The sequence below is a fragment of the Octopus sinensis genome, linkage group LG10 (assembly GCF_006345805.1).
Source record: "Octopus sinensis linkage group LG10, ASM634580v1, whole genome shotgun sequence".
NCBI lineage: Eukaryota > Metazoa > Mollusca > Cephalopoda > Octopoda > Octopodidae > Octopus > Octopus sinensis.
The window spans coordinates 87,298,929-87,321,540 of record NC_043006.1 but is presented as its reverse complement, the minus strand read 5'-3'; the positions used below and the strand labels follow the sequence as shown (position 1 = coordinate 87,321,540).

At 34.7% G+C, this 22,612-nt stretch overlaps 1 protein-coding gene across 1 annotated transcript in view; it reads left to right on the top strand.

Moving 5' to 3' along the window:
* The window catches only part of LOC115216696 (endoplasmic reticulum aminopeptidase 1), a 1,296,444-nt gene that overhangs the window by 463,112 nt on the left and 810,720 nt on the right, over window positions 1-22,612 (top strand). Inside the window, exon 4 of the mRNA XM_029786223.2 lies at window positions 6,277-6,550. Coding sequence (XP_029642083.1) covers window positions 6,277-6,550 — 274 coding nt within the window. The remainder of the gene's footprint in view (window positions 1-6,276; window positions 6,551-22,612) is intronic.

The window sequence follows — 22,612 nt, the reverse complement described above, 5'->3', positions numbered from 1 at the left end:
TAATGTCTAAATGATGATGATGTATGTGTACACACATATATGCATATGTCTGAATTTACAAACAAGAGCGTAAGTACTCAGTATTGAAGTAGTCTACAAATAATTAATGTAGGTGTAGGTTTATTACTTCTCAGTTTCATGATCATTGTTAGTAATGTAACTGATTTCTGATGTTAAAGACATACTATGATATGAGGAAACAGCTATTTACACCCTTCTTCTCTATTGAGTATTTACTTTACCTCTTTTTTTTTATAAATCAAACATATTCACATTTATTTTTCATTTGCTGGGCACTACAAATCAGCAAAGACCTATTTGCATGATGAGGCACCATCTTGTCATATGATGAGAAATACGTACATGAAATATCTCATTGTGGAAAAAATAGAAAATATTCCACCTCATTCTCTATTCTAAACAAAAAATTTTCTGTGACCCAATGACTATTTGATTAACTGAAAAGAGAAAAATATAGATTTCATAACCACAAATATCCAGCAGAATATAAAACGTTCCAAACATTTTTGATAGTTAATAATATAAAATTCTTTCAACAACTTTCATGACTAAAATACATCTGAAGACATAAAAAAAACCCCACTCCTACTAACAGGTTATTTTTTCAATTGTAGCAAAAACAAAGAAAGCAACAAATTCTAAAATGTACAACGATACCAATATTGAAGCATGTACAAAAATATTTCCACTTAAGATAGATGATAGAGCTGAATGCCTGGTTAAGTGTCAACCTTATATAACCTTTAAAAACTACAGGATAACTTTTAAAATAATCCCACATAGAGACTAATCTATCCAGCATAAATTGTAGTAGGTGAAATTAGCAAATAAATTTTAGGTTCTAGTAATACAAAAATTATACTATACAGAATACTAATGTAACATTATAGAAATGCAACATGTTAACATACAATGTAGAAACAATTGCAGATTTGCTCAATAGTGGACGTTTTACCTGCTATGAAAGCTTTTGTTTTCAAAGCTCTTCTCTGACAAGAATGAAACCAGTATTAATAATGAGTACTCAGGTTAAATGCAAAGGTAGTGAGCTTTTTGATGTAACTTTGCATATTTATAGTGAAGCTAAGGTTTGAGTTATTATGATGTTATACATTAGATTTGTTTAGAAAAAGTTCTCCATTTAGTATTAAGTCTGGTTGTATCATTCTTCTTTAATAGCTCTACAGAAAATAGATTCAGAGAAACCTTCTGAGAATTTAGTCTCAAAAAATACTGTCAATACAAATTCTGAAATTGCTAATTTACTGAATATCACTTCAATCTTAAAATCTTGCAAATATCTCCCCTACAGAAAAATACATGTACACAAATATAAATAAGAAAAGACAATATCTGCTTAATCTCCATTTTAGTTGAAATGTCATTCTTCATATAGTGAAAAATTTCCCAGATCTAATACTTTGGCACTTCCTTGACTTACACAAATACCAAAAATATTCTAAGAAAAAAAAAATACAGTAAAGGTTAATTATTAGTTGTTCTGATAATCTCACTACTTTAATATCGAAGCTCAGCAGATCCATTTCAATACATCTGTTGCATTACTACTTCCTTTCCCTTAATAGAGACTACGATGATAAACCAGTGGCATATTGAACCAAAGTCTCTTCATGTGATGATAGAGGTAGAAACTCTATTGGACTGACAGCCAATACTTTTAAAATCATTTCTCTTTTCAGCATGCAGAATACAGAAACTATTGGATCATCCTATAAATAATCTGATTTTTTTTCCTAGTTTCTTTATTTTTCAAAATTAAGGTGAACAAAGTTCTTTTTTAATCAAAAATATGCTCTCCTTCATTTTCTACAATGCTCTTCCATCTATCTGGTAGACTTGCAAAGCCCCTCTTCAACATTCACTTGTCCATGATGAAAAATATTCCTCCAGTACTGTTCTGACCTCGTCTACAGAATTCATATTTTTTCTGTCCAAATGATTTTGAAGACTGCAGAATAAATGATAATCTGATGGGTCGATGTCTGGTGAATATGGTGGGTGGGACATCGTTTCCCATTGAAACTGCTCCAGCCTTTGGAATATCAGCTGCATTGTATGTGGCTGATCATTATCCTGATAGAATACCTTTCATCTTGAAATCAAAGATGGTCGTTTTTCTTCTAGCACTGACTTAAGCCACTCAAGCTGCTCACAGTAGATCTCCTTTGTTATCGTTTGGTTAGGGTTTTAAAAGTTCAAAGTGGACTAAACATTTCATATCCCATCAAATAGATAACAACACCTTACATGGGTGACGACCTTCTTTAGCTTGGGGTGCCCATGTTTCTCCTTTCCCTACTCACTGTCTTTGACACTTGACATTTTTATAGAGAACCTATTTCATGTTACCAGTCACTATTCGGTCCAAAAAGTGTTCTTTTGTGAGACATGACAGCAAAGAAGAGCATACTTTCACTCTCCGTCCACGATTAGACTCGAAAAGTTTGTTAGGAACATTTGACCTAATTTGATGACTTTTCCAATGGCATACAGGTATCAATGAATGGTTGAATGACCAAATCCAAGCTTCTCTGCTAGTTCCTCAACAGTTATGATAGGATTTTTTTTCACCAGTGTTTCCAGGACGACTTTCTCGATCTCTACAGATATTTTGGGACAAGGCTCATCTTTTAGGCTGTAGTTTCCCCCTTAGAATTTCTGGAACCACCATTGACACCGACTTACACTTATTGTCTGATCTCCATCCCTATGCTGCATTAATATTCCTCACACTTTCTGCTGCATTATTGCCTTTATTGAACTCATAAAGCAAAATATGCTGAATATATTCCTTTGTCACTTCCATTATAGCTTTGAAAAAATAACTATTAAAATCGAACTGCAGGCTTCAAAACTTGCACTAAGAATAAGGACAAGATAAAATTACTACTTGCTTCTATAGCAAGTTGATGCAGGTAGTTTATCCCATATCCCTCTGACTTTTAGTTCATGCAATTGAAAATAACCACATTATTTTGGGGAAGACCGAATATATGTGGAACCTTGAGGAAAATAAACTTGCAAACATGAAAATATACTAGCCCAGCAAAGACCTTAAAGATCCTAGCAATGCATTATACTTAAATACTATAGTAAATATAAACCTGTCTTTAAGTCTTGATACAAAATCAGCACCTCTTGGCACAATACCAATGATACACAGGCTAAAGTTTTGGATCTGTTAACATTGATCAACAAAAATAAATTAATTTTGCACAAAGCATTTTAAATAAAAATTTATAAAAATCACATCATAAAATATTAACTTTGTTAAAAACACCTCAAGTTCTATAATAACACTGTTTACATCAACTAATGTTTTTTTTTTCATTAGTTTTTTATTTTATTCTTTTATATTTTTAGTGTTCTTTTTTATGTTCTTCAGTATTTATTCTTCTGCCTACACACACACACACACACACACACACTCACACACACTATGGCAAATATAAACTTGTCTTTCAATCTTAATACAAGATCATACAAACACACACACACACATATAATGTACATATTTTTTCGCATTTCATATTTTATTAATTTTTTTCTGCATTAGTTATACTAAAGTGTGTGTATGTGAGTGAGTGCATGTGTGTAGAAAACTACCTCAACAAGTCTCATTCCAATCATATCACTTTATATTTCAATACATACTTCCTTACATACAATTTAAAGTGGCAACTTGGCAAAGTTGATAGAATGGTTTGAGATATCAGTTCAAGTATCTTTTTCTGCACACTGGGTTCAAATCCTACTAAGGTCAACAGGTCAACTTTGACTTTCAGCTTTGCTAGAATTGCTGAAATGAATACTACAAGGCATTCTACCTCTTGCTATCCCATTTCTAGCTGTTCAAAAACATTCATTACTAGAAAATATAATTTGAACTATTATAAATTTTATTCCATGTTTAGTAAGATGAAATGGATGCAATTCATTAAAGCCAAAAATAGGACGTAGAATTTGAATATCATGATGGTGAAATGTCAGGTAAGCTGAAAAATAGGTGGGCTTCGTTAAAAGTAGGTATGCTGAAATAAATGGTAAAGCTTGAAAAAAATCCAGAGGAGGAGGTGACTGTAGTAATACATATGTTAAAGAAGGAAATTTTAGCATTTAATTGAAGATGGTGGGGGTGGGGTGAAATTGGATAAATATACCGAGTAGCTGTTGAAATTGAGAAAATTATGATGGAAGTAAATTAAGTGGAAATTTTTAAAAAGATAATTTGTGTATTATTAAAAACAATGTAATTAAATGTCATCAATTTCTGTGTTTCTATGTGATGGAGAAGTATATAATATTCTGAAAATTTCTGTTAATAAAAATTATTTTGTCACTGGGTAGCAGAACAAACAATATAATAGAATATGATATTGGTAGATATCCCACACAAACATGCACAGTTATCAAGAAATGAATATATGCTTGATGAGCCACAGAGCAAGATAACTAATTGGTGGTGTGAGACATAACTGTTTGAATGCTTTGCAACCATATAATTTTAGATTCGATCCCATCAGGTACCTTTTCTTGGCTAACACCCCAAGATAACCAAAGCTCTGGGAGTGATTATTACTAGATGGAAACTAAAAGAATTTTGTCATATCTGTTTGTGTATGAGTGTTTGTATGTGAGTGCATTTTTGTGTGCTTACATTTGTACTTCTATGAAAATTCACTGACATACAAGTAGTGATATTGTTGCCATTTCCTTTGACAAAAAAAAAATCATCTGTTGGCTCATAGTTGGAAATGTTGAGTAAGAGAACTCTTACTTGTAAATCAGAAAACGTTAGCAATAGAGGGCTTTCCATTATAAAACAATGTCTCAGCATGGAAATACTGATGTGAAAATGAATGAATACTTAAAAATATTGGCTTTCACACATCATCAAAGATGACTTGGTATCAAGCTTGTACCACCATGTGTTGCTAATGACTTTACATGGATGTGCAATTACTAGCAGGCACATACACTCTTTCAGCCCACTCATCTTTGATCCAGTAGAATATCCTAGAGAGTAGAAGAGCTGATACTTTATTCATTGCTCCCAGAAAAGGGAAAGGCAAAGCTGACCTCAACGAAATTTCAACTAATGGCATAGACACTAAATATCACAACCAACACCCTAAGAACTGTACCAATTTATTAAATGCTTAATATATGCCTAGATATGTGTGTGTATATGTGAGCAAACAAAAGAAACTGTTTGAAAGTGTTTTTAAAAGGTTTACTCAGTCTCACATTACTCAATATTTCATAGATATAAATAGCCACCTAGCTGGACAGATATCTTGGCTTAAAGGGACAAGAAAGAAAAATGGCTTCTAAATGAGAATATTCAAGGGACTTCTATTGGTTAGTTCATGTCTTGTATGAAATTAGGTAAATCAGCAACAAAATATATAATTTTGTTTATGTTCTGTGTGGTTGAGGAGAAAGTCTAGTGGTGCCTGCTGATCTACAGCTTTCACAAACATAATGATATCAAAAAGAGGAAAGAAAGATTGGAATGGAATATGTGCCTATTGTTCCACATAATGGGATAACTGATTTGTTGATGCCATGTTGCAAATGAATGTTAGCAACATTACATAGTGTACCTGTGGAGTCCTGTTATTGGGCAAGGTGTTGTATATGATGTTTAATGTATATGTAACTGGGTGGTCATTGAAAGAGGAATAGTCTGATTTTGGGCCAGCTAGAGTTATTATGGTACTTCTGAGGTACTAATTAATGGCTGAAAGTTAATTAACAGGGAAATCTCTGTTAGCAACAATTTTTCTGTTGATGAATTCTGTAGACTGTTATAGTATATGCCATTCTCATAGAGGTAGAGTTTTCAATTATGGATTCCAGGTGAATAAGTAGGAGATCTCTCAATGTTGCTCCTCTTGATGTTGGGGGAGTTTTTTCTTTGGTTCTGGGGTCTTCAGAGGAAGCAGAGCAAAGAGGAGGAGTTTTCACTGTAAGTCATTGGTATAAAATTACAGCAATTAAAATATATGTTAAGACATATTTTATACAAATATAAACATATATGAATACAGGCTTATCTTTCACATACATGTATGTACATAACATATCAGAGATATGTTCATCTTAAATTTAAAGCAAAGCAATTATTTAAAATAAACTTAATTTTAATATTATTATTCAATTTTCTTTTGATTTCATTTCATTTTAAGTAAAATGTCATCAACTTACTGATTTTCTTTAACTTTTTTCTAGGTATTTGGCCACAACACATTTTGAACCGGCATCTGCTCGGCTGGCATTTCCTTGTTTTGATGAGCCGGACAAGAAAGCAAATTTCACACTGTTTATGGTGAGAGAACAACGTCACAAAACTCTGTTCAATATGCCTTTAAAGGCAACTACATCTTATATTCATGGACTTTTCTTGGATTCTTTTGGTACAACACCAAAAATGAGTACCTACCTAGTTTCATTTGTTGTTTCTGATTTTGCATCAGTCAGTGGAATAAGCAGAAGTGGAATTAAGGTAAATCATCAACATTATTTATTTTCGGCACAATTATCTCCCTATTTCTCTTTGTTGTAATTTATGTTTCTTACTTTTGTTTTGTATGTGTGTGTATAATACATTTGTTTCTATATATATTATAAATGCATATAGACATTCTTATATTTAACCTATATAGGTAGAATTTCTATAATATAAATAATAATAATAATATTATTAATAATTATAATAATAATAATAATAATAATAATAATAATAAGGAAATTATTGTATACAGTGCTCAGGTGCACCACAACTTGTCAAAAGTGCGTATAAAGAATATGCAGTAATGTACAAATGTCTGGGAAGCGAACAGTGTAAGAGTCAGATACATGCCTGCGTGTGTATAGAGGGGAGAAAATCAGGTGTAGTGTTGGTGAATCTCAGGAAGCATGGAAGTTTTGAAGGATGCAGTGCTCCGACAACTAACAACTGATGTCTGCAATTTGTTACATGCTTCAGCAACGCTTAGCTTGAAAAAATGTTTCCTAAAGTCATGGGGGCTGTGCTGCTTTCTGACTTTGTAAACATTTCCATGGGTGTTAGACGGGTGGAGTTTAAAAAGGTGCTCAGAGTTATTGTTAGTAAGATGGTTAATAATTTTATGGATGTCTGCCAAGTCAGCTGCCAGACATCGGAGTTTCAATGTATCCATGCCCAGGGAAATAAAGCATTCAGAATATGGCAAATGCCTGATGGAGGGTATTCTCTTGGCTGCACGTCGCTGAACGGTTTCCAGACGATTAATATCCTTGGCATGATAGGGGTTCCAGACCAGTGATGCAAATTCTAGGTGAGGCCACACCATAGCTATATAAAGCCTCAGATAGATAGCCGGAAAGCAGCTCACAAAGGATGCAACAGTTAATGAGATCACATGCAGAGTGTCAGAAATAGAAAACATGTGTGGCTGGTGCAAAGCAGTAGTTAGTAACAAGAATACATGAAAAATAAACTTTTACAGATACTCAGAAGACTCTCAAAAAGTAGTTGACAAATGAATGAAGTCCTTAGTGATATTTTTTCTGTACCAAATTACAGACACTTCCTTGCCACTTTCACCATCAGAAGTAAGCTGAACAAGTTATTGGCTCAGTGATTAGAACCAGTCATTAGCCCATAACAATAATTTTGTTGCTTACCTATTGCAATATAAAATAAATAATTTCTTGCACACTTCTCTTTGCTGAAGTGCATAGCTTAGTAGTTATGGTATTTGGCTTACAATCGTAAGGTCATGAATTCAATACCTGGCAGCATGTTGTGTCCTTGAGCAAGACACTTTATTTCACATTGCTCCATTTCACTCACCTGATAAAAATGAGTAGCACCTGTGTCATACTGAATCTCCTTGAGAAGTACATCAAGGGTACATGCGTCTGTGGGGTGCTCAGCCACTTGCATGTCAATTTTCCAAGCAAGCGGTTCCATTGTCCATTGATCAGATCAACTGGAACCCTCGTTGTTGTAATCAATGGAGAGCTATTTAAAAAAAAAAAAAATTATTTTGAATTCCCAAGTGGATACAATAGTAAGCCTCTCTTCATGGGTTGACAGCTTCAATTCACCTTGATACCAGATCACTTGGATCACAGGGTCTATGCTACTTGGAATATATAAATATCATATCCATCAATGATTTGGCAAATGATACAAAATGACAGGTACCAACCAACCTGGAAGCATAAATTTTGGGGAAGCTTAAGACAAATTTACTTAGCTATCTCTATTCCAGATCTGGATAAGATAATTCATTTTGGCAGTATTAAATTCTGTAGAAATATGTGACACCATTTCATTTCAAGTTCAGCTTAGCATGAACTCGGTGTTTATTTAGTAAATCAATGAACATTGTTTAATCAGCTAATAAATTTATTGTTCTATGAAGTAGTGAACATATTGTGTAATAAACCAATGGGGATATCATTTAATGAACTAGTAAGCATGTAGTTCAATGATATTGTTAAAAAAATTAGTAAAAATACTGTTTCATAAACAAGTAAACATAAGTTTTCTCTGATGTTTCCTCATCAGTCAGGTCTGTCGATGTGTTTTTATTAATTCTAGTTTTAACTCCTAATCATTGACTGATGGGTGGTTTGCATTTGGTCTTTCATGGGTGTGTATGTGTGCCTGTGCCCTTGTGTGACCATGTGTCATATGATATGTGACTACATACATTAGTTAGCAGGCATAGGAGTGTCTGTGTGGTGTGTGTGTGTGTGTGTGTGTGTGTGCATGCACATGTGCATTTATTTGATTCCAAGTCTAATGAATAGACACACACACTCCCTGGAAATGAAAAGAGAGAAATAAGGCGACTAATGAAAGACTGACAGACAGAAAGAGGGACAAACTGACAAGAAAGAGAGAGGTGTTAGAAAGAAATGGAGACAGGCAGGGTAAGAGAGAGAGAATGATGGAAAGAGATAGAGAAGAAGAATAGTGAAAGGGAGTGAGAGAGAGAGGGGTGAGAAAGAGAGAGACAGAGAGTGAGAAAGAGAGAGAGGGAGTGAGAAAGAGAGAGAGGGAGTGAGAAAGAGAGAGAGAGAGGAAGGGAGAAAATAACCAAAAATTTGGGATAATCAGCTTTCCATTGTTGTTTTGGTATAAATATAATACAAAACATCATTGACATGTTACCAAATTTTATGATTTTTCTGTGGTTTTCCTGTCTGTTAATTTTTCTTGCTACTGTTATTATTATGATCTAATTTCATTTTCTCATTATTTTCACACTAAAACATTAATAAATATACTGAGCAAAACAAACATAACTGGAACTACAGTGTCATTGTCAACAGTGATATAAGGTGATTTCACTACTCTAGTTTATTCTACATATTCTTCTGCTTGTTTAAATGTTTGTCTATGAAACCCAGTAGAAATATGATTACTCTGATATTTACTTGTCAAGTCTCTGATGTTTTTCCAGCTGACCAGTGACTGTGTCATGTTCTATATGTTTGCCCATCAAACAAGAACGTGTATTATACACATTCTAAGTATTTGAAGTTTAAAAAATGAAAATAAAAATCAGTGTAGCTGATATTATGTTCTCTGTATGGTTTATTTCTCACGTCACTGAATCAATATTATATACTGCCCGTTTGATATTGTTAGTCAATGATACATGCATACATACATATATACATACATACATACATTGTATATATATATATAGTTATATATGTGTATATATATAACTATATATATGTGTGTGTGGTGTGTGTGTGTGTGTGTGTGCTGCCCTTCCCATAATTCATAATCATACATACATGATGCTTTTATAAAGCCACTCTGGCTGGTATATTTAAAGGAAAGGGTGAAATTAGAGGTTAGTTGTGTTATCCTTTGACAACCAGTGCATTCTTGGAACAAGTAGCACAACATAGACAAGAATTTCATGACCAAATTTTAATCTGAAAATATTGGATACTGCCACTACAGTGCCTTGTACTTCTTACAGCCAGTTGGTCTCGTACTGTCTCCTCTCAGAAACACCCAGATCATACATCTGTTCTCTTCTTGTCTCCCAGTTCATGCCCTTGTCCCTTCGCCATTTTTACTCTGGATGCATCAATAACCATTAATCCGATCCTTCTTCCTCTGCCTGTCTTTTTTACTTTGTTCCATCAATACCCATGTTTGTCTTGCAATTGTTATGTTAGTGGTTTGGTCTGTAGGAAGAGATTATATCCTTGGTCTTTGAAGTTCCTCCAAGACCAGTGAGATGGATGATGTTGAAGTTGTTCAAAAAGAGCATCCAACATCACCCACATCCATTTCACCAATCTTGGTGTAACTCCAGGATGAAGGACACGCCTTCTTCCTCAACACCAAACCATTAAAAATTAAGGAAAAACTAATAGACTTTTTTTTTAGTTTTAATAATTCGATAAAAATAAAAATCCTAAACTTGAAAGTGTTAAATGAAGGTAGTGAAGAATGTGTCTTAGAATGCTAGTAATCACTTTCAAGGTTTTAGTCAATGGTATTAATTTACTACCAAGTAACTGGTACTTAATTTATCGACCCCAAAAGGATGAAAGGCAAAGTCAACCTTGGCGGAATCTGCCGCTATGTTCTGAGTTCAAATTCCGCCAAGGTCGACTTTGCCTTTCATCCTTTCGAGGTCGATAAATTAAGTACCAGTTACGCACTGGATTCGATGTAATCAACTTAATCCATTTGTCTGTCCTCGTTTGTCCCCTCTATGTTTAGCCCCTTGTGGGTAGTAAAGAAACAGGTATTAATTTACTACCAAGTATTTATTTTATTGATCCCATAATAGGAGTGAAGGACAAATCCCTGTTTAGGCAACAAGGTACACAACCTGATCTACAGTGTCTTCTGTATTCTTCAGCACACTTCTTCTGTGTCCTCAGCTCACTTCTCTACTGTTTGCTATACATTCTACATTATCTTTTATACTCTTATACAGTTACTTATATACACTTCTTCTACTGTCTTCTATACACCTCTACAATGAATGCTATGCACTTCTGTAGCATTTTCTATTCTCTACACTATGCCTTCTCTACAGTTCTACAATGTTTTTTAAACACCTCTACAATGGCATCTCTACACTTGTTTGGCTCACCAACTCTTTGGTGCCACCCTTCTAAATACAATAATACAAACTCACACATGTCCTTGAGTTCAGCTATTGCCTCTTACTTCTGCTACCATCTAATTACTTTTATAGAACTATTCTGGCCTGTGCAATATAACTTTGTATTATTTCTTTCATCTGTTACTCAGCTGATCACTGCAATATACTGTTCCTGGATCCATTAAGATGTTAGGACAAATGCTTGTATTTATATATGAAAAGGCATACCTATTGTAGTTATTGTATATAAAATAACAATATGCTACAATATTTCTTTATTGTATTGTATGCATGCACGCACACACATATTCACATGTTTTAAAATTTTATTTAACATATATTCTTGTCGTATTCATTCTCTTCATAATCCCTTGCATGTTACAATATATATATATATATATATATATATATATATATATATATATATATATATGTATATATATATATATATATATATATATATATATATATATATATATAAACACATACTTGCATAATTTTCTCTCTTAACACACGAAATACTTCATTGTATTTCAATAAAAGAGCATAAATTGAATGTGTGTGAGGAGATGGGGAAGAAGTGATGTTAGTGTCTATTCCTGTACTGCTCCATATAATTTAATTTTGGGAAATTTCTTTCATTCACTCACTATTACCAGAATTTATGTATTGATAGAAGTGTGTATGCAGAGTAATATATAATTGTTTAGATAGGTACATATGTGAATTTGTGAGAATATACATTTAGAGGGTGGCCCATAAGTAGGTTTACAGTTATCACGTAGGCACTTTAAATTTCTTTTGAAACATTTTATTACATTTAAATTTCTATCTTACAAACTGAAAAGGGAGCTTGACAAAATTAACTAAATAGCTTCATATTCTTTTATAATTAAGATCTAAACTGTTAACATATGAATGCAAAAGGGATAGTTGAATAACTGTAAACCTACTTTTGAGCCACCCTGTATATTTTGTTATTTATAATAATAAATATATATGTGAATATATACATGCACACACAAACGCACACACACAAGCATCTAAACAATATAGATGCATCTTTATGGAATTTGCTTGAGACTAAAGGATTCTGGGTTGTATCCTAAGATATAACATCTTGGCCAAATATCATTTTCCATAGCCTTTAGTCTTGTGAGTGGAATTAGGTAACTGAAAACCATGTAGAAACCTACCGAATGGATTGTACCTGTAATTTAAAAGGTGTAACCATGACACATTCTGTGTCACTTTGGTCCTGCTTGAAGATTTCATTAAGGGTACATATATCTATGATATACCCTGGGACTTTCACCTTTATTCAGGTGCAGGTAATTTTGTTGATTGTTGATTGATCAACTGAATCCTCATCATCGAACATCAAAAGTTTACAATTATATATGTGTGTGTGTGTGCATACATAAATACACATGTGTGTGTGTGTGTATATATATATATATATATATATATATATATATATATATATGTATATACATATATGTAACCTGTATAGTACCTGTATCAACAGAGCTAATTAAGCTGTGTCTCTGTAGATTGAAAAACTCATGAACAACCTTAATCAATTTTTTAATTAATCAATTATTGGATTCTCATCAGAAGTGTCTACATCAATTTGACTAATTCCTGAGAAAAAAGCAGCCTATCTGTTTATATACTCAACAATTACTCTAGATACAGAAAACGAATTACCAGTTTGCTTACTGTAAGTGTACACTCTCTCATACACACACACACATCTGTTACCTCTTACATCTTTATGGAATTAACTTCATCCTCTACTTCCTGATTCACAGTCCATATTCACTCTTACACTCACCTTAGTGTACCTTAAAAGTTTGCTCTGACACCTACCTTGTCATCATTATATTAGCTACTCTCACCCATCCTTATACAATACAGGGTAGTTGAGTGTCTCCTCCATAGCAAGATACCTGTCATTGTCCCGCTATCAAATTACCTGTTGATCTCACTTGTGCAGGTGAGAAGAAAAATGCTCCCAATACATAATGTCAAGTGATTGGTGTTAAGAAGGGCACCCAGACTTAGAAACCATGCTAAAGCTGATACTGTCCTGTGGCTCCTCAGATCCTGTCAAACTGTCTAATTCATGCCAATATGGAAATTTGAACCTTAAATGTTGATAATAGTGGTGATAGACATACATCATCATCATTTAACGTCCGTTTTCCATGCTAGCATGGGTTGGACGGTTCGACCGGGGTCTGGGAAGCCAGGAGGCTGCACCAGGCACCAGTCGGATCTGTCAGTGTTTCTACAGCTGGATGCCCTTCCTAATGCCAACCACTCTGTGAGTGTAGTGGGTGCCTTTTATGTGCCACCGGCACAGGGGCCAGAGGAGACTGGCAAACAGCCACGATCGGTTGGTGCTTTTACATGTCACCGACACGGACGTCAGTTAGGCAGTGCTGGCATCTGCCATGTTCGGACGGTGCTTTTCTTTTAATGTGTCACCGGCACAGGTGTCTTAACTACTATTTCCATTCAATTTTCATTTGATGTTGGTGTTAACGTACTTGACTCTATAGGTCTTCTCAAGAACAGCGGGTCACTCTACGATCCAAGGTTAGCACAGTAGGCCATCCTGCGAGCCATGAACTCACTTCATTCGTCAGGTCTTCGAAGTCACAGCATATCTCCAGAGGATTCGGTCTTTCGTCATAGCCTCTGTGAGGTTCAACGTATGAAGGTCATGCTTGACCACTTTGTCCCATGTCTTCCTGGGCCTACCTCTACCCCGGATTCCTTCAACAGTTTGGGAGTGGCACTTCTTCACACATCTCTCCTCATCCATTCGTAGTACATGACCATACCAATGCAAACATTTCTCCTGCATGCTGCATCCGATGCTTCTTCTGCCCAACATTTCTCTCAGGGCGGTTACACTCTGTCATGCATGGACACTGACATTACACATCCAGCGATCATGCTAGCTTCATTTCATTCAAGCCTACGCATGTCCTCCGCAGTCACAGCCCATGTTTCACTGCCGTGAAGCATGGCAGTTCACACACATATGTTGTACAACCTACCTTTCATTCTGAGCGAGAGACCCTTTGTCACCAGTAGAGGGAGAAGCTTCCTAAACTTTGCTCTGGCTATTCTTATTCTAGTGGCAACACTCACTGAGCAACCACCCCCGCTACTAACTTGGTCACCTAGGTAGCAGAAACTATCAACTACTTCTAGTTTCTCCCGCAGGAGTGTAATGGAATCTGTTTTCTGAGTATCAATGGTGTCTATTGCCCCTGTGCCCCTGTGTCTATTGCCACACATGAAAGCTATCTTCCCGGTTAATTTTCCTTTGATATTGCTGCACCTCTCATGTGTCTATACATGCACACACATTTATATCTACACACACACACACATGCATTTTCCTTTCCTATTCATTTTCTGTATGTCTACTTCATTCTTTCATAATTTGACAAAACTGTTATTTTAGGCATTGTTTTACTGCCAGATTTCTTCCTTAACCTTTATTTGTTTTGCAGTAAGTGATCTCTTATTCCTTATGGCTTCAAAAAGGCAAATTACTGTTTGATTTGATGATAGGAGAAACGATATCACCTACTGCACTTTTACGCATTTGATCACAGATGTAAAGAACCACATTCATGCACACATATAGCTATGCACTATACACACACATGCATGCACACGTGCACACACACATACACACACATGTAGATATGTATATATACATACATATAGATATATATCTGACAGTTATCTTTTAGTTTCCACCTACCAAATCCACTCATAAGGCTTTGATTGGCCTTGAGGCTAGAGTGTAAGAAACTTGCTCAAGGTTCTACACATTGGGTCTCAGCACAAAACCATATGGTTGAGAAGTGAACTTCTTCACCACACTGCCCTGAAATATATTTCATCTTTAGCAATAACTTATACTTTGATCAACTGACATTTAGGCAATCTACATTAATATATGGAACCTGATAGACTGAAAGCAAGGTCAAAATAAATCTTGAACTTTTTAATGTTCAAAATTTACCTTCATTTAGCTAGCATTCAATTCCTTATAAAGTAAAAATATTTATAATTTTGGAAGAGTAAGCATATTAGAGGAAAATTTTCACAATATACAGCTTTCTGACCTCATAATTGTAAATACATGTTGAATTAGAGTAAATAGTTTTGAGAACTGTACAAGTAATTAGTATCTATTTTCTCTATAAATGAACTGCATATTGATGCTATCAATATTTTAACAGATTTAAACACCTAAAACTGAAAATGTTCTCATTGTTAGAACTTCAACTCAACTGACCCAGTATTAATAAACATATGCTGGCACAGCTATAAAACATCTGCAATTTCTCAAACTGTCACATTTCGTGTTAGAAATGAAATTGAATCTGAAGGAATAAATGAAATATTTAAGAACATAGATATAATTTCTGCGTATTAGATATGCAGAAATTGAAATAGTTCAGTTAAGAAAGGACACTGTCCCAAAGCATATCTGTGAAATAAGCTAAAGAAAATTAAGTTAGCTATGAGCTTCATTCAAAAGATAATTCCTCAAGTAGAGTTAGTTGTCTTTCATAGCAATTTAAAGAAGAACAAGGGAATGATGCTTTCGTGATAAAACATTATAATTGCTAAACTATATAAGTTGAGAATTAAATGTGTCAGAAAAATATCCACTCATATGAGGTGATATCAAAAAGTTCCAAGACTAGTTGTGTTTAATAACTTATTTATCTAATTTTTAACATCATCTCCTTCAAAATAGTCACTTTGCACAGTAATTCATCAGTCCCAGTGTTCCTGCCACTTTTGAAATCCAGCCTAGAAGTCGTTTTCTTTAAGTGAGTTGAGGACCATCTGTGGTTCACTTTTGATCTCATCAATGGTGTTAAAACGGCAACCTTTGAGCTACATTTTCATCTTGGGTAAGAGATGAAAATCTGCCAGTGCTGAATCTGGTGAATAGAGTGAATGTGAAAGTGATACCATATTGTTTTGGCAAAGAAACTCACGAGTGAGGAGAGCTCAGTGACAGAGAGCATTGTCGATGTGAAGAATCCATTTCTTCACACTCCACAGATCTGGTTACCTTCACTGAATGTTATCCCTGAAATGCTTCAAAACATTGCAATAGAACTCTCGATTGACAATGTGCATGCTCTTGATTAAGCTGTGGCTCGAAACATTGTGTACAACCCAATGCCTCATCACTATAAGCTTTCTGAAGAATGCTCAATGTCTCTGTAGCAGACTTCCTGAGTTTAATGAAAAATTTCACATTGGTTCTTTGTTTCATCTTCCTGTCCATGAGAAAAATCACAGACTACAGCAGCATACATGTAATCATAAACACACAAATTTCATAACTTGCAAAGTAAACACAGTAATGTCGCTTGGCACACTGCCTTATGAAGGTCACTGCTGGCTCTTACTGCACATGCAGCTATGTGCTGCCATCTGTTGGCATGCTACAGAACTAGATCGGGAATTTTTCAATACCACCTCACTCATAGATAACATAGTTGTGATGATTATTTTCAAAGAATATATTAAAAGAACTTTTCCTTGAGAGTACAGTTATGGAACTCTATCTAGGCTAGAGAGAGAGAGATAGAGTGCTTCTATTTTCTGATCCAATAGGTGATTTTAAGATTTTTATGTATAGAGTGACTTTGAGATGAGATGTCGATTATCCTCTGAATAGAACGTTAAAGAGAAATGAAGATCAGTTATATTTAAATGAGTTTGTGTTAGAATAATGTGAATGGTTATGTGCCAAAAAATCTGAATTAAGTCTTGAAGAAAATAAATCAATAGAATATGAGGAAGAGATCCCCATTGAAAGATGCTACAATGGAAAGTTCCATTCCAAGAGAAGAGGTCTTTTGGTAAAAGGCTTTCTTTGACCATTTCTTGTAAGAGGACCACCTAGTGAAGTTCTCTTCTCTCTCTAAAGTTTTCAAGAATGACAGATTACTGGTGCAGGACACTTGAAAAGTAAGTATGGTACTATAAACCCAACTATAGAAATGTCTCTGAGGAGAGAGATACTCAAGCTGATAAATGATGTGATCGTTAATGATTGTTGACTGACTCAATCACTTTTTTTCCATGAAGGAAATGAAATCAATCGAATGGTGTTACGGTTATTACCAATTTTGGGATAGGAACATCACATATCTCCATAGAATGGGATAGGCTCCTGCACAGAGAAAAAGATAACAGAACTTGCAGAAAATAAAACTGAACCAGGAGCACACTAAGTTGAGAAACTAACAACAGAAACCACCTCCATAGAGAGGTGGTTTTTGATGTTAAAGTTATATTTTTCACTATACTTTTTCATATATTCTTTTCAAAGAGTACAATCTTCTGTCGCAATTTGTTCATTTTCTTACTAAGCAAGTAAATGAATTATATTTCACATATATTTATTTTTACAAATGCTAAGGAGGTTTACTGGAGCAGCCTTCCTTGCAATTATATAAATGTAGATATACAATACTTTACATGACAGCTACAGGATGTGTATATAATGTATTTAATATGGTAATGGTATAATATGAGCAAAATATAGTAGGTATGACATGTGTATAGTACACTTTATATAGAAGTTAATATGTATCAACATAATAGACCATACAGTAGTAAAAATGTCTGAATATCAATAGTAATAACATGCGTATTGCAGATTCTTTAGTAGATATATTTCTGCATTTGATAGTTTATTAAGTAGTAGAGGCATATGCAGGTGTGTGTGTGTGTGTGTGTGTGCATGCGTGTAATCTGTTTAGATATAGTTAGACCAAATAACAATCAATTGCAGACAGATTGAATCATAAAACTCTCTCCTACCCTCATCTGTTTCCAAAACTCTAACAGGAACCAATTGTGACTCCCCAGTGAACACTCTTCTGATAGAGTAGATGTGTGTGTATGAGTGTATGAGTACATGTGTGTGCATCATAAATATATATATATGTGTGTGTGTGATTATGAAGATATGTATATACACTAGTATATCATCTCTAAGCATAGGCTCTACATATTTACACAACATACACATAGATACGTATATTTGTATTTGTGTGTTCTGTTGTAATATATTTAAATGTTTAGTCATGTCCACACATGCACCCACTCTCTCTTGCTTCTCTTTTTACCTCATTACTTCTCTCTATGTTTCTCTATCCACTTGCTTTCTTTATTTAATATAATCTTTCATAATTTATTTAACTCCAAGAAATGTTTTCATTTTGAAATTCAATTCCCGTAATCAGTTTAAAAATATATTTAGTTTCATATTTCTTTATATAATGTTTGCTGTTTAATCCCTGCTTACACATGCATATACCCATATATACACATCAGTGTACATACATACATCATACATTTATATATATATGTATGTATGTATGTATGTATGTATGTATGTATGTATGTATGTATGTATGTATGTACATACGTACATACGTACACATGATTTAGCCTGAAAGATTATAATGATTATAGACAATCGTAATGATGTATCTAATGTTCACTACTGTGACAATAATGATGATATACCATATAAAAGTGGATAATTGTGTGAGGGATGTGTGTGTGTGTGTTTAAGTGCATACGAGTGTGTTCAGAATATGAAAAGGAGAATAGAGGATAGAGAAAGTGAAATGTAAGTGGCAGCTGAAGAACAAGAAGGATAAATGTAATTAAAAGGAGAGTCCAGTATTAATGGAACATATAAGTATTATGATGTGGAAGAGAGAGGGTGATATAAGTCCTGCACAGAGGGAGAGAGAAGAAGGCAATATCATATAACCAAATGGTAAGAACAGCTGATAACTTTGTATGACCAGCACACAAAAGAAAGTACAATGTTTGTCTACTATTTGTGTTTTTATGGTATGTCAGGGTGGCAATTTTAGTTTGATGTTGGTTATATCTTTCATCATTTACTTGTTTCAGTTATGAGACTGTGGCCATGTTGGGGCACCACCTTGAATTTTTAGTTGCATGAATTGAGCCCAGTGCATATTTTTTAAGCCTGGTACTTATCCTGTCCATCCCTTTTGCTAAACCACTAAGTTATAGGGACACAAACACACAAACACTGGTTTTCAAGTGGTGGTGGGGTGAGGAGACAAACACACAAAGGCATATATATATATATATATATATATATATATATACTTATATACATATGATGGGCTTCTTTCAGTTTCCAGCTACCAAATCCACTCATAAGAATTTGGTTAGCTGGAGGCTACTAGTAAAAGACACTCTTCCAAGGTGCCATACAGTGGGACTGAACCAAGAACCATGTGGTTGAGAAGCAAGTTTCTTACCACACAGCCAAGTATTGCAACACTTCCATACTATGGAGAATGTCTGTATTGTTGTCTATCTTTCTTTTGTTTCAGTGATTAGATTGGGGCCATGCAGAGGCACCCCCTTGATGGGTTTAGTTGAACAAATTGATCCCAACTATTTTTGTTCTAAGCCTCATACTATTCTATTGGTCTCCTTTTACTAGACCACTAAATTATGGGAATGTAAACAAACCAACACTGCTTATTGAGTAGTGGTAGGAGAAGCTGTGGTAAGGGACAAGCACAAAGATACACACACATCTATATGATGGGATTCTTTCAGCTTCTGTTAACCTAATCTACTCATAAGGCTTTGGTTGGCCTGAGGCAATAGTGGATGACATTTACTCAAGGAACCATGCAGTGGGACTGAACCCAGAGCTATGTGGTTGATAAGCAAATTTCTTACCCCAAAGCCATGCCTCCACCTTTATAGAAAAGTATTGGAAATGATGGAGTAGACAATTGTTGTCTGTTATTGATAGGTCCATTTAATAATTTTATGCCAAATTTGTATTGCTTTGTGCAAAACAAATATTATGAAAATAACCTTAGAAAACAAGTAAACCAGGAGCCCTTTACAAGTTTCAGGATATGATCACTATACATATCTATTGCACTACACTCTCATAAATCATATATACATGCATACATGTGACTGTGTAGGTGAAGGAGTAGCTTGCTTACCAACCACATGGTTCCGGGTTCATTCCCACTGCATGGAACCTTGGGCAAGTGTCTTCTACTATAGCCTCGGGCCGACCAAAGCCTTGTGAGTGGATTTGGTAGTCGGAAACTGAAAGAAGCCCATCGTATATATGTATATATATATGTACATGTATGTGTGTGTATATGTTTGTGTGTCTGTGTTTGTCCCACTAACATCGCTTGACAACCAATGCTGGTGTGTTTACATCCCTGTAACTTAGCGGTTCAGCAAAAGAGATGATAGAATAAGTACTAGGCTTACAAAGAATAAAACCTGGGCATGATTTGCTCCACTAAAGGCAGTGCTCCAGCATAGCCACAGTCAAATGACTGAAACAAGTAAAAGAGTAGATGTATAAATATGCATAAATGCATTCATGCATGCACACAGAATACATTTATACACACATGCATGCACTTTTATATATATGTATATATATATATATTTTTTTTTTGAGTCACATATCAGTATTTGAAGATAGCTATTAGTTACTTACAGCTTCATGTGTTTGAGCTTTTGAAAAAATTTATTTTCAAATTTCTGAATGTTTTTAACAACCTACATGCACACATTCATGCACACACAGTCCTAACACACATGCATGCATATTGCACATCACCCTCTCTAAACATAAATATACAATCAACACCCATAAATCAACAATAAATTTTAATGTCAAATCATTTTCCATGTAGACCCCCCCCCTCCCAAACAAATATACATACATACATAGCAACAAAGCTACACAGGAAAACCTAGACTTCCTTTGCATGGTTTGGAAATACAGTAATATTTATCTGTTGATAGCTGCATCCAAAGTTCAAAATGTTACTGACATTGGAATAACATTCATATCCCTGGGTCAGTTCAGCTGCTACACAAATATATGAGAAGTATCTAAAAAGAGATTTACTAACATTGTATAACAATTCCTTATCAGATCAATTGTTTATTATCTATAAATACTATAGTGGTTTCTGCTACACTGTAGTAAATAACAAACTGTGTACTATTTATGTCAAAGTCCTTCATTTGCTTCTCTTGTACTATATCTCAATCATCCAAAATCCTGACAACACAGTCCTCCCTCTCTCTCCCCTCTATTCCATCTCAATACCCCATCTCTCTCTCTCTCTTTCTTCATCTTTCCAGCTCCATGTCCATTTTTAATTCATCCCCAAATCTATTCCACTTTAAGCTCAATATCAACTTTTCTACTCTAGGTACAAGGCCCAAAATTTTGGTGAAGGGTCCAGTTGATTAGATCAGTACTTAATTTATCGACCCTGAAAGGATGAAAGGCAAAGTTGACCTTGGCGGAATTTGAACTCAGAACGTAAAGACAGACAAAATACCACTATGCATTTCGCCCTGTGGGCTAGCATTTCTGCCAGCTTGCCACCTTAAGCTCAATATCAATTGCATCAACATTAGCATTCATGAGTTAATGGGAGTGCTTATTTGCAATCATTTAATTTACTAGAAATAGCAGCCAAATATGCCATAGTATAAAATAAAATTAAATGGTTATGGCTGGAACATAGTTCAGTTCAATCAACACAACTCTGAAGTGAACCAATAACATAAACAAACATATCTCTCTAAAAATGCCTTTGAATGTTACAGACTCTGCCCATCTCTTCTAAACAAAAAGTAATAAATTGGATAATATCACACACACTCGTGCGCATGCACACACACACACACACACCTTAATAATATTTTGACATTCCATCATGACTAAACATATTGTTTCACTCTAAGTATTCAGTTCTCAGCATTTGTTTTAATACTTGCTTCGTTTTGCCACTTACGTTTCTTTGTTTTCAATATTATTATTTCTTTATTAAGAGATTCCTTCTTTCCTCCACTTCTTACCAATAATGTTTCTACAGACAAGAAGCTGTGATAGTTTTATAAGGAGAAAGCTTCCTCCATCTAACTCTATACTACCCACTTAAGGTAAACATTCTCCAAAGCTGTCCTATTTCACTTGACCAAGCTCGGAAAGATAGATGCCAACTACAAAAGTAGCTCCTGTAACATCAAACCAGAAGGGCCGTCAGCCCTGATTATGTCCCACCATCCAATTACCTTTAAAAAATTATAACACAGAGCTGGCCCTTTTCCTCACCAAACTCTTTGATTTCTGCCTCTCTTTAGGGATATATTCTGGTCCTCAAAAATACTACAGTGTATCCATTCCCAATAAGGAGCAACCACTTTGACTCTGAGTAATATCAAAGATAATGGAGAGAGAGCCATTAACAAGAAGCTTGTCCATTGCCTTCAACTTTTCACCATTCTTAATGACC